The sequence below is a fragment of the Lepeophtheirus salmonis genome, chromosome 4 (genome assembly GCF_016086655.4).
Source record: "Lepeophtheirus salmonis chromosome 4, UVic_Lsal_1.4, whole genome shotgun sequence".
NCBI classification, from domain to species: Eukaryota; Metazoa; Arthropoda; class Copepoda; order Siphonostomatoida; family Caligidae; genus Lepeophtheirus; species Lepeophtheirus salmonis.
In genome coordinates this window covers 15,683,751-15,699,751 of record NC_052134.2, presented here as the reverse complement: position 1 = coordinate 15,699,751, position 16,001 = coordinate 15,683,751, and the positions used below count along the sequence as shown (strand labels likewise).

The 16,001-nt window shown below is 30.3% G+C and overlaps 1 protein-coding gene across 1 annotated transcript in view; it reads left to right on the top strand.

The window, feature by feature from the left end:
• The window catches only part of LOC121116905 (uncharacterized), a 47,391-nt gene that overhangs the window by 15,307 nt on the left and 16,083 nt on the right, over positions 1-16,001 (top strand). The window contains 1 exon segment of the mRNA XM_040711211.2: positions 13,518-13,653. Coding sequence (XP_040567145.2) covers positions 13,636-13,653 — 18 coding nt within the window. The 5' untranslated portion in view covers positions 13,518-13,635.

The following is a 16,001-nucleotide window of genomic DNA, read 5'->3' as shown; positions in this document are numbered from 1 at the left end:
CTCATATCTGTACATATTTACATATTATGTATGTATATCTATTTACATATTGGTATACAAAAACCATAAATGTTCCATGTTTACTTTGTATGATGATCCGCAATTTAAAAGAAATAAATCAATAATGTGTACCAACGTCTCATGATCAAATGTAGTATATCATACTCGGAGTAGGGTCCTATTTGTAAGTGGATTATACAACTTAACTATGTAAATAGATAGGTTGTCCAAAGAACAAAACCATGGGGAATAGGTGTTATAGCATATATCAATGTGTTGCTATTTTTGTATAACTATACATATATTTGGCTCCAGATTACACAATCCAGAGCTTACGTACAATGTATGCATGCCACTCTTATATTATCAAATAGAAGTCAATGACAAAATGAAGAATAATTTCGTATTTTCAAATACCTACAATTATCAAAGTTTCAAAGTAATATACTGGCCCAACCGTTACTCATCTGTAGTATGCAAACTTTGAGAGGTTAAGAGTCATTCTTTTATTAATTTTCTTATGAATAATGTTGTAGAACACATAATTCGCTGTCCATACTAAGAAAAACATTGTTCTAGTCGCCACCATGAGCAAACAGTACGAAAAGAGGATTGAGATAGCAGGGATGCTCTGCACGGGATTGTCCCAGAAGTCCATACAAGGTAGTATCTTTGAAAGTGTTTTCAAATTTCTCTTTTCGTGACATTTGATCTATTAAAGACAAGAATTATTTTAAGTATATTTCTTAATTACAGAACCTCTTAATTTTGAAATGAAAAATTCTCAAAACAGCGGTTATGAGTAGTACACTGCACACGTCCAATAAATATGGAAACTTACTTATAAATATACTTCATGAAAGAAGAACAAAAAAAAACAAAACGTAGAGTCGACAATATTTCCAAATGATTGAGCAAAGACTTCAGCCAATTCAAACTATAATATGATATCACACATTTGTTTTCTTACATTAGGCAAAGAGCTTCATTGATTTAATATTCGGCAATTCCAACTAGGGAAATGAAACTTAAATTTAACTGACACTTATGGGTACAATAAAAAGTTACCCAATTAACTTATTTAATATAGCTGACGTTGAATTGATAGTAAGTCATATTTATACTCTTTGACATATCTCCAAAAAAATTATTTTAACAGAGCCTTAATGTGCTGAACTGCACATCTATCCCACGGGGGTACGCAGGATTTTATCTTTTTTTTTTAGGAAGGGGGCTTGGTTTTTGGATTTAAAAAAAAAATCATAGCTATACACAAAAAACTCAAAAAAAAAACAATTTATTGGGAAAAAAAATAAAAAATTAACATACTTTTTTTCCTGAAAATAATTCAAAAATCGACAGCTGTTCACAAAAAATTTTATTTTTTGCAAAAACCAAATCAAATATTAAATTATTTGGAAAAAAATATTAACATACACAGTTGTTCACAATAAAATTAAAATTTTCTTAAACAAATTTCGAAAATAAATTTTTTTGGATTTTTTTCTAAGTTTGGATATTTGGGGGGAGGGGTCTACAGCCCCTCTAGCCCACCCCCTGTGGTCAATTTTGGATTTTCTGTAGATAAAAACAAAGCAATAAAGCAAGTAGCGAAAGAAAGACCACTTGATCAATATTTATTCAATGCATCGGTCGTAGGGAGTGTTTTTTTCCCAATTGTGGCGTTGATTATACTTAAATATTACTCTACGTATAACTAACTACACAGCCTTCATGAATGTCCCTTTTAATTAAATAAATAAGGTTAATACTGCAAAGGAGGGAAAAGCTGCATACATCAAGAAAGGGAATATCGAAATGACGTCATCTTTTGAATAATAAAAAACGACATCTTGCATGGGGAAAATATATCAGCCAATACAACCATGAATCTACTCAAGCTAACTGGGACATTTCGTTAAAGCTTTAGATATAAGTTGTTTAGACAGATTAAATGGAATTATAATGGTCTAGGAGCGGTACATAATTTCTTAGACGAATAACAACACTATTAATTACACACACTTGCTATGTAGTTAATATTTTTTGAAGGGGGAAGGGCAGTCTATCTCATTTTCCTAGAATAAAAAGTTGCATAAGAGGGATTGAGGACTCTCCTGGTACACTGTACATTTATGACACACCTTATTAGAATATCAAAAACATCGGCGTTCCTAGTTCTAACCTTCACACACCATTAAATTTAGAAATGGCTAACATGAATGACAAACATCTTATTTGAAAGATAGTAAAAAGAAAACAAAATTCATTTTCTGTCAAAAAGAATTATTTATTATGTAGTATTTGAAGGAGTATGTTCACTTAATGGATACCCCTCCTCTAACAAAAGGCTGCGTCCTTCACGTGCCTCAATGAAACTTAATATGTTAATAGTTCGTAATTACTAATAATACATTAAACGCCGCATTTGTTGATGTTTGACACCATGTGAACTCACCGTGAAAAAAAACGAATAACATCCTTACCACAAATCCATTGACCTTTGATAATATGTAATTAGAGGGTAACGTAAGGGTTGTTGCGGTATGTCCTTTAGATATTAAATATACCATGCATTAGTTTAAAAAAAAAAACTAATACTTAAATAATCTGATGAAATGAACTCACTGAAAAAAATTACCCTATGTATTTTTCTTAATGTTGGACCAGAACATGTAAATAAATCCATCCAATGTCCTTGTTGGAATGAAAATTGTCCTTTATACTAATAAATACACTAAGTACTGAAAGTTTGTTGAGTAATGCATCAACATAGAAGCAAGCTGGAACTATTTTTCTCAAATTTGAGTTTAGATTACATACTTTAGGGCCATCCACAGGAATATATTTTGCTTAGTTTTTGGATTTTTTTTTTTTGAAATCCAAAAATTGAAATATAAAAAAAAAATCAATAATCCATAGCTATTTACAGAAAATATTTTTTGAAAAAAAAATATCCAAAATCCAAAGCTATTCACAGAAAATAAAAATTTTGGAAAAAAAATTGCAAAATCAAATTTTTTGGGAAAAAAAACATATATTAATTGTTGGTTTATTACATCGGTCCACTTACAGATTTTCTTGGTCCAGTTATTGGAAACACCTGTTCTAAAACATGGAGAGAATACATTTCATTGCGGATAGAACAACTATCTAGCACTATAAAAATATATTATATCATCATTATTAGATAGAAAATGCCCCCTCTATTTGCCTCACATGTTGCAGTGACCCTGTATGGTCATCAACTAGTTCCCTAGGCTTTGTTCCAGAACTGTTCCTATGCAGTGCTTCTCAGAAACTATGTTCCATCGTCAACGACTCCCTGAAATATTACTCAACTGATGAATCAATCCTTTGGTTGAGTACATATATGTCTTATTATTTTTTTTAAATATGATAGGGCTCCTCAGTTATAAAAGGATTTGGAATCACTCTCCTAGACCAAAAAAGTGTAGGGGAATATAAAAAGTTTTTCTTCCAATAAATTATATTTATTATTTATGCAGTATGTTAATTTTTACAAATCCTCTCTTAAAACAAAATTACTAAAGCATTTAAGTCTACATTCGTTTTGTCAGGATAACGATATTTCTGTATCGGTTGAAGATTACAAAATTTGTGTCGGCATTTCTTAACTTTTTCACCTAAAATTTAAACCATAAATGTCGTTAAGGGGGAAAAACATACACTTACATAGACATTCCCATAATTATTGTTGGGAGAAGGGCACAATATTTGTTAACGTAATGGAGCCTACCATAGAGAAAGAAATGCATGGATACAACAAGGTTGCCAAAGGATTGAGCAAATATATCAGCTAACACTATCACACTTTTTTTTTTTTTTAATTGACAGGTTAAGAATTAATTGATATATTAATTAGCCAATTTTAACAATCGATACTCCACTCAGATTCACTCTGATGGTGTAATAAAAAGTTAAGCAGTCAACAACTTCTTTTCTTTAGCTGAGGTGGAACACTTTAGACCTTGGCAAGGCTGATCTTCTTATTCAACTGAAGATTTTTATCTAATAAAACATTAATATGCTAAACTGGGAATCCAAATCCCTTTGTCGTCTCTATGTATTTATATCTCCATGGTAAGCACCAGCTACAATTTTTTAAAGTAACATTTGAAATACGCCCCTACCCCAGAACTACTATAGTCTACTATGAAACAATATTTATTTAGAGGGAAACATTTCACATTTTTACGCAGAGTAAATACCCAATTACAAGTGACTATCAAAAACTACCATTACACTATCAACCAATAATATAGTGCATCTAAAATATTGCTACATTTAGTGTAAACAAATTTGTCGTCGTAATAAGAGTTTTTGATCATTACTAAAGACTCGAGCGTAGCTCACTTTGACATAAATTTATTTTATACATAAACATTGAGGGTTATATTTATATTTGAGTGGTATTGTAATAGTTTTTGATAGTTAACGGTAATTGAGTATTCGCCCAAAAACATATTAGGGTACACATTTCCTCCCTCTTTAAAGAAATAATAATCTTTATACAGCCAGTGATGAATAATATAGAAACATGGTTATGAGTATTATGTATTAAAATAAAAGGTATACAATATTGAAATACCTTTCCTTAGTGGCTTTTTATTCAAATAATTACGAGTATTATACGATCAAACTTGGGAAGAATTTACTTAATAAGTATCCCATATAACTAATATCTACATCAATAAATAGGCATTCTTGCAAAGTCATTCACAAAAAAAGCCTTTATTCATTCTAATACGTACTTGTGATGATAGGCTTTGTTTTAACATAACTTGAAGGAGTTTCATCATTAAGATAGGACTTGTTCCTTACTACCTACATAATTACAATAGTAAATGATTAAGTAGGTGAGGTCGGGGGCAGTTGCAACAGTGAACTGTTTCAACACGCTCATTTTATCGAACATAAAAATAAAGTAATACCACAAGTTGAATATGTCAATATATCATAATAAAGCAAAGTTATCTGCCTGACGACATCTCATTTGAAGTATGCACTTAGATTCTTAGAATTGCGTGACTAGTTGAGCTAAGAAATAACAATGTAGCAACGGGTGTGAAGCTAAAACTCAGTGCGTTATATTAAAGCAAAGTGTGTCTGTTTTTGAGGCCTAATAACTCGAAGGACTCCAGTTGTATTATATAATGCAGATTGTTTGGGAGGGGGGCGAGGGGAAATTTATAATTTTCGTCTACTTCTCTTCGAAAGTCTGGAATAAAAACTATTTTTGAAGGAAGGTTTTCTTTATTTTATTTTAGGAGATCAGTACTTTCCTTATAAGGTAGTCATTTTATAGTCGAAAATCACGGCATGAAGTTTTAATTTAAAGTTTTGTAACGCTCAGTGTAGGAAAGTGTCATTTGAAGCAAGTGTTGGAATTTTCTCTTTATTGTTTATATACCTATATATGTCCACGTATTTACAATTACGTTTGTCATTTAGAGGAGGGCTCTGAAGAAGCTGACCACAAAAAAAACTAATAGTAGGTGATAAAAAATTTAAATTTTAGTGGATTATATTTATGTAAAATTTTTTGAGTAGTAGCGATAGTAAAAGCCTATTATTGTCGACTTTTAATAGATTATAGGTGTTAAAATATAAAGTAATGTATATTATATAAGAATATTAAAAGATTTTTAAACAAACGTAACAATGTAAATTCTAAATGTAATTCTATAATGTAAATGATATATATGTTTATAAATATTTCAGATAAGTAGAAATCGATTGAATACTTTTTATGTTAGGATAAAAAATACTTCTTTTTTTTTTTTTTTGGGGGGGGGGAGACAATATTAAAAATTCTTGACCTTCTCTTTAACTGAAGAAGAGCAGTAGATTCTTAGTTATTTTAAATGAAGTCTTGCTTGATGGTGTCCTTCAATTCTCTTTGAGTTTTTGTGAGGAAGAGGGGGGGGGTCGTACTTCATCCAACAAAGGCTTGAACAAAATATGTTTTATAACTTTTACATTAGAAACCGGCAATGCCTGGAGGAGTAGTGGCATTAGAGTTGTTATTTAAATTATCGAATATAATTGGCCTGGATACATAGGTATATAACTAAATTAAGGTTATATGAGTACATGGATTGATTTGTGTTCAAGAATCTCGATGGTACTTTGTTGTCTTTGCTGGAGGTATGGCTGGTCTCTTCTACCAATATACATCTAAATAGGCATTTAGTTGTTTTTTTTTAAAGAAAATGATTTGATTTTTGTTTAGAACTTTTAGGGTATTTCGTTGACGCTCAGGTCAAAGCCGTCCATAGGATTTTTTTTTCTTGTAGGGGCTTGATATTTTTGAGAAAGGGTAAAAAATTAATCAATTTTTATTTTTAGGTCAAGCCAAAAATTCATTGATTAAGGGGGGGGGCTACTGCTCCCCTAATCTCCCCTACCTATACTTAGTATTTTGTAGGTCTGAAGACTGCAGTGCTGTTCAGTTCAGTCTCGATCCAGGCCAGCTCAGTCTTGCATATCAATCCTAAAACTGATAAAATTAGGTTCTTGATAACTTCATTTATCTTTATTTCTTATTTTTTTGCATCAGTTCTAATACTGAGAGTCCGAAGGATTGATCCTACGCAAGGATTGAATCGGCTCTCATATAGAACTGTACCAAATAAATAAGAAATAAGACCTTATTTATTCGGTCCAGTCCAGCCTTAGGACTGTTAGTATTAGAACTTACTTTAAAAAAAGTCAGTGACATCGTAATCAACCAAACTTTATAAATTATTAGAACTGAACTGAATAGGACTGTAGTTTTCATTCCTAAATGAGGACTGACACTAGGCAACACGTCTAGGCATTCTGCCCAGGTACTTAGTTTGTTGAAAGAAGATGAGTTCATGTTTGCTCAAGAAGAATGTTGATGGTCCTTTGTTGTCGTTGCTATGGTTGTACATAATTTGTTTATTTTGCATATGTATAACACATTAATAATCAACATTACTACTACTTACATATATAGATGAACAACCATCTTTTTGTTTCCCTCTTTTTTCTTCGTCTTCATCACCCCCACAAAGTTCATCATAATTCATAAATCACGTAATTAACAACATACATACTCGACATTTTTATTATGATAATTATAATTATTTCATATCCTTGTTGCATGTTTATGACAAAAGGAACCAACCAAATGTGTTCCTATGTATGTACATACCTTGTAGTAATTCCAGCTTTTCACATAATATCATATTATGTGTGTCTTGAGAATTAAGGAAATGGAGAGATATTAGAGTACAAAACAAAATGATTTTCTACTCTAATCGTCATTTTTGGATTATGATTATATGTCCCTATTTAAATCATCAATACTCTTTTCAAAAAGTTAATGTCAATGATAACTTGTGAGCAAACCCTCATTGTTATTCTTGTCTTTTATGATCAGACACACAAATTATTACTTTATTCTTCGATTTACTTTGATTAAATTTAACTAAAATGGTATTGTAAATTTTAAACTTTTTTGCAATCCAAATATTGTTTATCTAAAACAATTACAATTGTAAACTAAATTTTGTGTACAAAAATATAATTTCAAATGTGAAATTTTGTAGCAAAAAAATCCATAACTACTCACAGCTATTCACAAAGCATTTAATTTTTTGAAAAAAAAAATAAAAATCCATAGTTGTTCACAAAAAATTAAATTTTTTGCTCTGCTGCATAATTTGCCCGAATGACGAAAAAAAATTAATAAAAAGAAAAAAAAACCTTAAATAGGGGAGGGATACACCCCCCACCCCTGTGGACGTTCCTGTCCATGCAATACGCAGCTAGGTCGACCTTGGTGTGGTGACTATCAATAAATTGTTTTAAGGAATGAAAAAGTGGTTTAGATAGCCAGGGTCACTGGGAGTCGCCATTCTCATTGAAAAGTACGGTTTAAATTAATTTAATATACGTAGTTTTTTAGTTTATCATTTACTAGATTGTCTGTCATACAACCACAAAATTAATTACTCGTAATTGAAAGTGTCTTTAATGAATATGGTGGACCTTGTAATATTTTAATGATAATGTTCTTGGACATTCGACTCTAAATTAACAATCCCTCACATCGTCTACAAGGATTATAATTTTTAATTTCCGAAAATATATCTAATGTTGAAGTTAAAATAGTGAAGAGTAGTTCTCAGTTTTTATCCTATCATGAGACAGGATGTTTCAAAACTATTTAAGAACAGTCGCAATTATATTTTTATGCATGAATATCACAGGGTAGGCACAAAGATAAAATCAATATAAGAAAACGAAACTTAGCCATGAAATAAGTAGGAATCGACAGCTATATTATATTGGCAAGAAAATGTATATGCATTTAAAAAAATGATATTTAGATAAGAAATAAAGTATAACATTTTTTCTAATGAAAATGTCAAGATATAATAATTATTTAAAACCTTATTTATTAAGGTCTTTTCATCACATTTCCTCTACATTCATTCTCTTAATTATCAGTTATATTAACTAATTTCTCGCCCCTATCACACAGAAAACTCAAATGCTAAGTAAACATAATGTATAACTTTATGGAAAATTCATAGTTATTCTAAAGTAATTAATTTTTTATGGAAAAACTTATCAAAAATCTACAATTGTTTACAATAAGTCAAAAATTCACAACTGTTCAAAAAAAAAAATCTTAATTTTTTTTTTTTCAAAATTACACAGCTGTACACAAAAAAATAATTTTTTGGTGAAAAAAAATTGAAGCATTCAATTTCAAATATTAAAAATCCATAGCTATTCAAAGAAAAGAATATTTTTTGTTTAAAAAAAAAAGGAAAATTAGAAACTGGGTAGTCCAGTATTAGTCAGACTAACAAATGTACCGCCGCTGAAATGTCTAAAGAAAAGTAGTCTGAAGATTTTGCCAAGTTTCATCAAAACAGCTTCATTTGTTTTTTATTACGCCTCAGAGTTTATGTACTGTTGTGGATACTTCTTATGATATTTTTTTATCCCATTCAGCAGCAGCGAGTTCTTGGTGGACCTGGAGATAAATATAATTGCCCCAATCTCCCCTTTCATGAAAAAAATGGTCAAAGGGTTGGCAAATCAGGTCAAGAAGGGAGAGTGGGATCAAAAACTATTCCCAGAAGTACTCAAAATAGCACTAATTTTTAACTATTTAGGCTCTACGTACTGGGCCCCATTTTTCCGAAAAGACGCTTTCTTTGAGGATTTCAATTAACTAGAAACATCCATCGATTGATAAGGTTAAATTACAAATCGATATTGATTATATGAATATATTGTTTAGTATTTTCATACTTATTAAAATAATTAGACCTTTAGAATAGAATAACAAGTATTGAAGTCCCCAAGGATTTATGTACTTAAAATAGAAAACAAAATAATATAAACATAACATTTATATACATGTTTTGTACAAGTTGGGATTTTGTAACAAGTTACAAACAACTTCAAAATGAGATAAATAATTGACACAGTAGTAGGCCTTGTGATGAGGATAATATAATGACTGAAATATTATCATATTGTCAATATTTAATAATGGTTTAATTCCTGACCTTTCTCAGGAATATGACTAACTGATCAGTATTAAGTGTAGTATACTGAAATCTATTATTTTTTATTTAAGTTATTGTTATAGTTATTCGATTGAGTTCAAGTATGGGGCCTTTTGGTGGATGACTTGTTGTACTTTAGAGGTAATTTCACTATTTCTCTTAAACAAAAGTCCTTGTCCCATTAGCAAAAAACTGGAGTAATCGATTTTCACAAGCTTCTATTGAGTCTAACTTTTCATCCACAAAATCATTCGACATAGACAAAAACAGATACAAAGGCGGAGTTTGCGGAAGGGACATAAGAGATTCACCATATGATCATAAATATTTTTTGCTCTTACTATAATTTTAATACTACACCGTTGAAGAGATAGAATTCACTTGGTACCAAATCCGGATTATATGATGAATGCATATTGGACCGTTTGAAAGAATCAATCTCCCAGTTGCAGTCAGCTTTTGCTAATAGAAGAAGGGAACTTCTGTACTATAAGCACAACTTTAGGGCCAAGAATATTTATAATAACTCTTTATAAGCTCTGGAAGCATGATTATGAGGTTATTTTACATCCCATTTATAGTCTGGTCCTGTGACTAATTTATTATTATCTTTTATCATTTACTTACCTTTAAAATGGAATGATTTATAGAACAAAATGGTGCATATTTGACCTAAATCGGATAATTATGATTACTTTCTTAGATTAAGTCTTTCAATGTACTCAAATGTTACTACACTTAATATTTTGTGGCATATTACCTATACAATAAATGGGGCCACAGTGCTATAAATACGTAATATAATCGTATTTAAAATATATCAAAATGAAATGATAAAATACCAATTATCGAAAAGCCCAGCTTGTAGACAACATGTTTATAAAGAAGATGGTTTGTCTATTAGCCCTAGGGATCCCTATAATAGTATGTTGTTTGACAGGTACTAAGGAACTCTGAGCAATAATGCAGGGATAAATATACATAGTTACTATTCATCTAAACTGCATCATAAAATATAATACATATTTCTGTATCTGTTTTGTGAGCTTTAGATACATAGTTCACATATGACAGCCTTCACCTTCAAACATAGCCTAGAGTAAAGACACACACACACACACATGTATGTCTAAGAAGAAGAAAAAAAAACCAGATTTTGAAATAATTTTTGTTTATTTTATATGAAATATTATTTTACATGACGACGACTTATTAGGTCATTATGGTGTTAACCTTGAGGGAAAACCATGACAATTAACCAGAGTATTTTTGATATTTCAATAGATGGTACTCTATAATATATCATCCATCATTTCAGTTGTTGATCTTTTCATTTGGATGAGGCATTGATATTGTATATTTTTTCATTGGTATATCGATAATTACGTCATTTTGAGCAGGGTCTTTTGTTCTTCATTTTTTTACCTCCAATTAAGGTTACAGGACATAGTATCTTTAGATTATAAAAAGACGTATAATGGGATCTTATAAATTAAGTCAAAGTGTTGTGAGTTAACACAAAAGAAATCTTGAACAAAAATCAAGAATACAATATACTAATATTGAATTGCGTACTAAAAATCCTTGATTGGTCTGCGAGTGTTATGATTTTAAGTGGATCAAACTAGTTTGTTACTTATAAGATGTTTTGTCTGGATAGGTCTCAAAGAAAAATTCGGCCTGGATCTGTTTTGCAAAACGATTGGTTCATTTAAAATTCTATAAATGAATTGTTGATGACGTTATGTGTGTTTCAAAATTGTGAACAATAACGTCATATTAAGATAAATGTGTTGTATAAATCCTATTTCGTCAAACATAAATCTGGATAAGGGATAAAATCGGTCCATAAATTAAGACCGAGAACAATTGGTTTAAATATTGAGATCAAAAAAATCGGTTCACGATAAATATCGCTCCAAATTGCTTTAAAAAAATAAGTTAAGATCGAACCGGAAAAAAAATATCCATCTTGGACCGAGTTTCAACAATAGTTCATATAGTTCAATACTTTCATAGAATTTTTTTTGCCCAATTTTAGACTTTGTATTCAAATTTTTGTATAAGCTATGAAATCCATTAATGTTAAATATAGTTTCAGGAACGTCCATATTATATCCCCCCAATTATATACTTTTTGCTATTTACTAGAATTTTTTGTGTCATTTTTCCCAATAATGCAGCAGAGTAAAATATTAGAATTTTTTTTTAAATATAATTTTTAATTTTTTTTAAATTAAATTTTTGAAACTTTTTCCTAAAAATTTAATTTTTGCTGAATACATTTTTAGTTTTTTTAAATTAAATGTTAAAAATATCGTTTTTGAATTTTTTCCCCCAAAAACATAATTTTTTGTGAATAGCAGTAGATTTTTAAATATTTTTTCCCAGAATATTTAACAGCTCAAACTTTTTTTTTATCAATTTAATTTTCTTTGAATATTTGTTGATTTTTATATTTATTTTCCAAAAATATAATTTTTTGTGAATGGCAATGGATTTTTGAAATTTTTTCAAAAATCCAAAACCTCACCAAAATATAATCCTGCGGACGCCATTGAGTTTAGAGCCTTTATTTGATTGATTAGAAGACTAGTTCGGTTTTTATAAAGCCTTTCAAATGAAATCTATCAATATCTCATGATTACATTGATTTTTTTCTTCTTTAATTGCAACTTGGGTCCATTCAATGGATGAATTAGAAAAATTTGTTTTTAGAATTGAACGATAATTACTAGTTGAAAAATACAAAATTGATTAATACAAACTTAATTTTGTAAAAAGCATTCTAGCTTACTTCTGTGTTGATGTAAGGTCGGATGTAATCCTCAATAAATATAGCTTTTTTGAGTGCACTGTTATTGCATGGTTGCATGTCAGCTGTTGTAGGGGTAAGTTTAGTTATTGTTATTAGATACAAATATAAACTTGACAATCTTACAGAATTCCTATAGGATATATATAAATGAATTCCCCCAGCAACAGCTAACATGGAATCATGTGATAACAGAGTCTCAAGTACATATAACTTTGTCACTCTCGATATCTTAATTATGGGTCTAATATTAAAACGTTCCATACTCGACTAAGAAAGATGTTCAGCTTAAAGCAAAGATAATGATTTAATTTACAGAAGCCGGACGGTATTTAATGTCGTTCACTTCAAAACTTAAGCAATTATAATTATGTCCTCTATGGATATAATTATTGATGGGACGATTAAAAAAAAGTCCCGATTCCGAATCTTTAATAGGTATTATAAACAAGATTTAAAAAATATCATTTTGCTATCAGGTGCGTCCACAGAGGACGCCGGTTATTAGAATATTATTGAAAAAAAATTGAAATATCAATTTTTTTGAAAAAAATTTAAAATATACAATTAATATTTCAAATTACTTCAAAAATCAACATCTGTTTTTAAAAAAAAGTAAAAAAAAAAATCAAATATTAACTTTGTAGAGAAAAAATTTAAAAATACATAGTTATTCACAGAAAATAAAAAATAATTACAAATGAAATAAAATTTCAAATATTAAATTTGATTCAAAAAAATTAAATATTAAATTTTTTAGTAAAAACCAAAGTTTCCTTAATTTCGTGGTTATTTTTTAAATTTTTTTTTTTCATCACTTAGCAAAGTAATAAATAGTTAAATATCAATTATAAATACAAATGGAATTTGCAAATGATACATTATTTTCCCGATTCCAATTCCAGAAAAGAAAAACATGATTCTCAGATTCCGATTAATTGTCCCATCAGTTGATACAATCAAAAAATCATTTTATTAAAAGCACATTCACCGAAGTGAGACAAGTATCTTTAGTACTATGAGTATAAGTCATATGCTACAATTCATGACGTCATTATTTTATTATATTCCGCTGCCATACGAATAATAATATCTAACTCAAATTTTCTTTTATTTTCCAGGCTTTGGGGCTAATATATGAGGACTCATTTACCATTCTACCTCTAAATAATACTTGAGAGGAGAATAACGTCTGTGAAGATCATCCGTATCCTTTCGTCATATTAAAATGAAACAATCATGATGAATATTATCAATGTAAGCAAGCTACATATTATCAATTGTATATTAATTGTAAATGTTTTTGGATGGATTAGGGGGGAGAGAGAGAGAGCAATTGGTAGAGGCAGGGACGCCCTAACAAGTCACAACGTCTGATTGTCTTTTTCCGAATTCATATGTATATAATATTATTATTTATATTCATAATAATCATTCAATTTTTTGTTTTGTTTTGTTTATTTTCTCAAGGTCAACCATCTACAATATAGCGAGACATGATGGCACGACCTTGACTCCCATTATATCCTACGAATCATCTTCCTTTAGTGAAGAAGTACATATACTTATTATTTTGTACCAATATGTTATAAAGATCTCCGTTTCTACGTATATAACCTTAAATAATTTCATTTTGTGATCTTTAAAATAAGGAATTGACTTATTTTCTCTTATTTACTCTCCCTCTCATTCCTTGTTTATATCTCGTCAGTACAACTATTGTATCCTGCAACCTTTACTCACTCCCAAAAAGAAATAGTAAAAAAGAGCTCAAAAAGAATTTGGTGCAATTATAGCATCCTTCCTCCTTACAATAAAATTATTATTCACTAATCAGGGGCGTCCACAGTGCGTGGGCTGGGGGGCTGTAGCCCTCCCCCCACCCAAAAAAAGGAATTTTTGCTCTTAACTATAATTGTTTGTACATGGCTATGAATTTTTCGTCCTAATTTGTTTTACTTTTTTCCATAAATTTAATATTTTGTAAATAAATGTAGATTTTTACTTCTTTTTTTTCAAAAACTTAATATTTTAAGTTTAATTTTTAGAATTTTGTTTTAAAAAAATTCCAAAAACCAAGCATTCCCCCTCCCCCAAAAATATATACATAAATCTTATCCTGCGGACGCCCCAGGTAATTGTTAAAAATTGTTTGCAGTCCTTAAAAAGTGTAAATTCGAATCGTTCACTTAACCAACTAACAGAACACTGGCATGGAGGACAATAAACCTAAAAATCCAATGCTAACAGCCAAACAGTGTACATTTTTATGTTACTGGAGTAACGTTCTAATATCCGTCCATAACCACGATGATATCTCAGAACTAATATAAAATTGATATTTGACAGCTTCAGATTTTTCTACTATTGTTATGAGTTTGTCTGAAATCGAATTAGCTGTTGCTCTTATGTTAAGTTGAACAATCCCCCCCCCCCTACATTTACTTTCGGAATAACAGTTTCATAGGCTTGGAAAAATTGGCTATTGGCTAATCCAACCAATTAATTTTGAGCCTTTATTCTCTTTCTCTCTTCTTTAGAGAAGGAAAGGTTGAGAGGCCCATAATTAATTTATATCACATTATATAGATACATACTATTTCAATACATACAGTACCCATATTTTAAAAATACAATTCGGCAAACCATGATTTTATGTACAATAATGGAGTATCTTTCTACATTTTCTACCCACATATGTATATCATACATGTTACTATAAACATATCAATATTTCATCCATTTTGGATTAGGGAGTTGATGGGGAAATCACAGAGAGAACTTCCTGAATGTGTCTAACACCAACAACACCAAACACTTTGTTCATCTTCCATAAACATACCCATATACCGTTTTTGTCTCGTAAAATATGCGTATATATATATTGTACATACACCTGAAGACACTCCTTCAAGTCTAATACATATACTTATGTACATATTTGTGCTTGAAGTGGTAGTAGTAGGTACCCTTCCCAACTCTTCTCCCTCTTCCTTCTCCTCCTTCTTCCAATCCAACTCCCATATGTCAATTAAGACTCCTTTTTCTATAAAAGTTAATTGTAGCTAAGTGATCATTTATTTATTGCATGAATTGATTGCTAATGGTTTCCTTCGTAGCTGTGGGGGTGATTACTGAGACTATGTATGTAATCTGTTTGGAGGGTAGGTGATGTTATTTTTTGGGAGATACTCGAGTACCTTTCTACAAAACAAAAGATCTCATTTGTGTTTGTCAATATATCAGAGGAAGGGGTATGTAGTAATCACCACAGATGGGGACTTGGAATCTGGACTTGCAACTCGATTTGAACTTGAGCCCATACTATGACGACTTAGTACTCGACTTGATTAGGCATTCAAAGACTCTCGACTTGGCTTGAACTCAAATCTAAGACTCGCAACTCGACTGTTAAGTCATTTCGACTTCTACATGTATCGATTATTTCTGAGTACTTTAACTCGACTCTATGAAAATGTTCAAAGGCTTTGGCTTGAGAGCAAAGACTTGAGACTCGACTTGAACTTGCATTATATGGACTCTTTCCCCCATACAATCACTTATAATACAACTCCATAAATCCAAAACAATAGAGTGAGTTCATC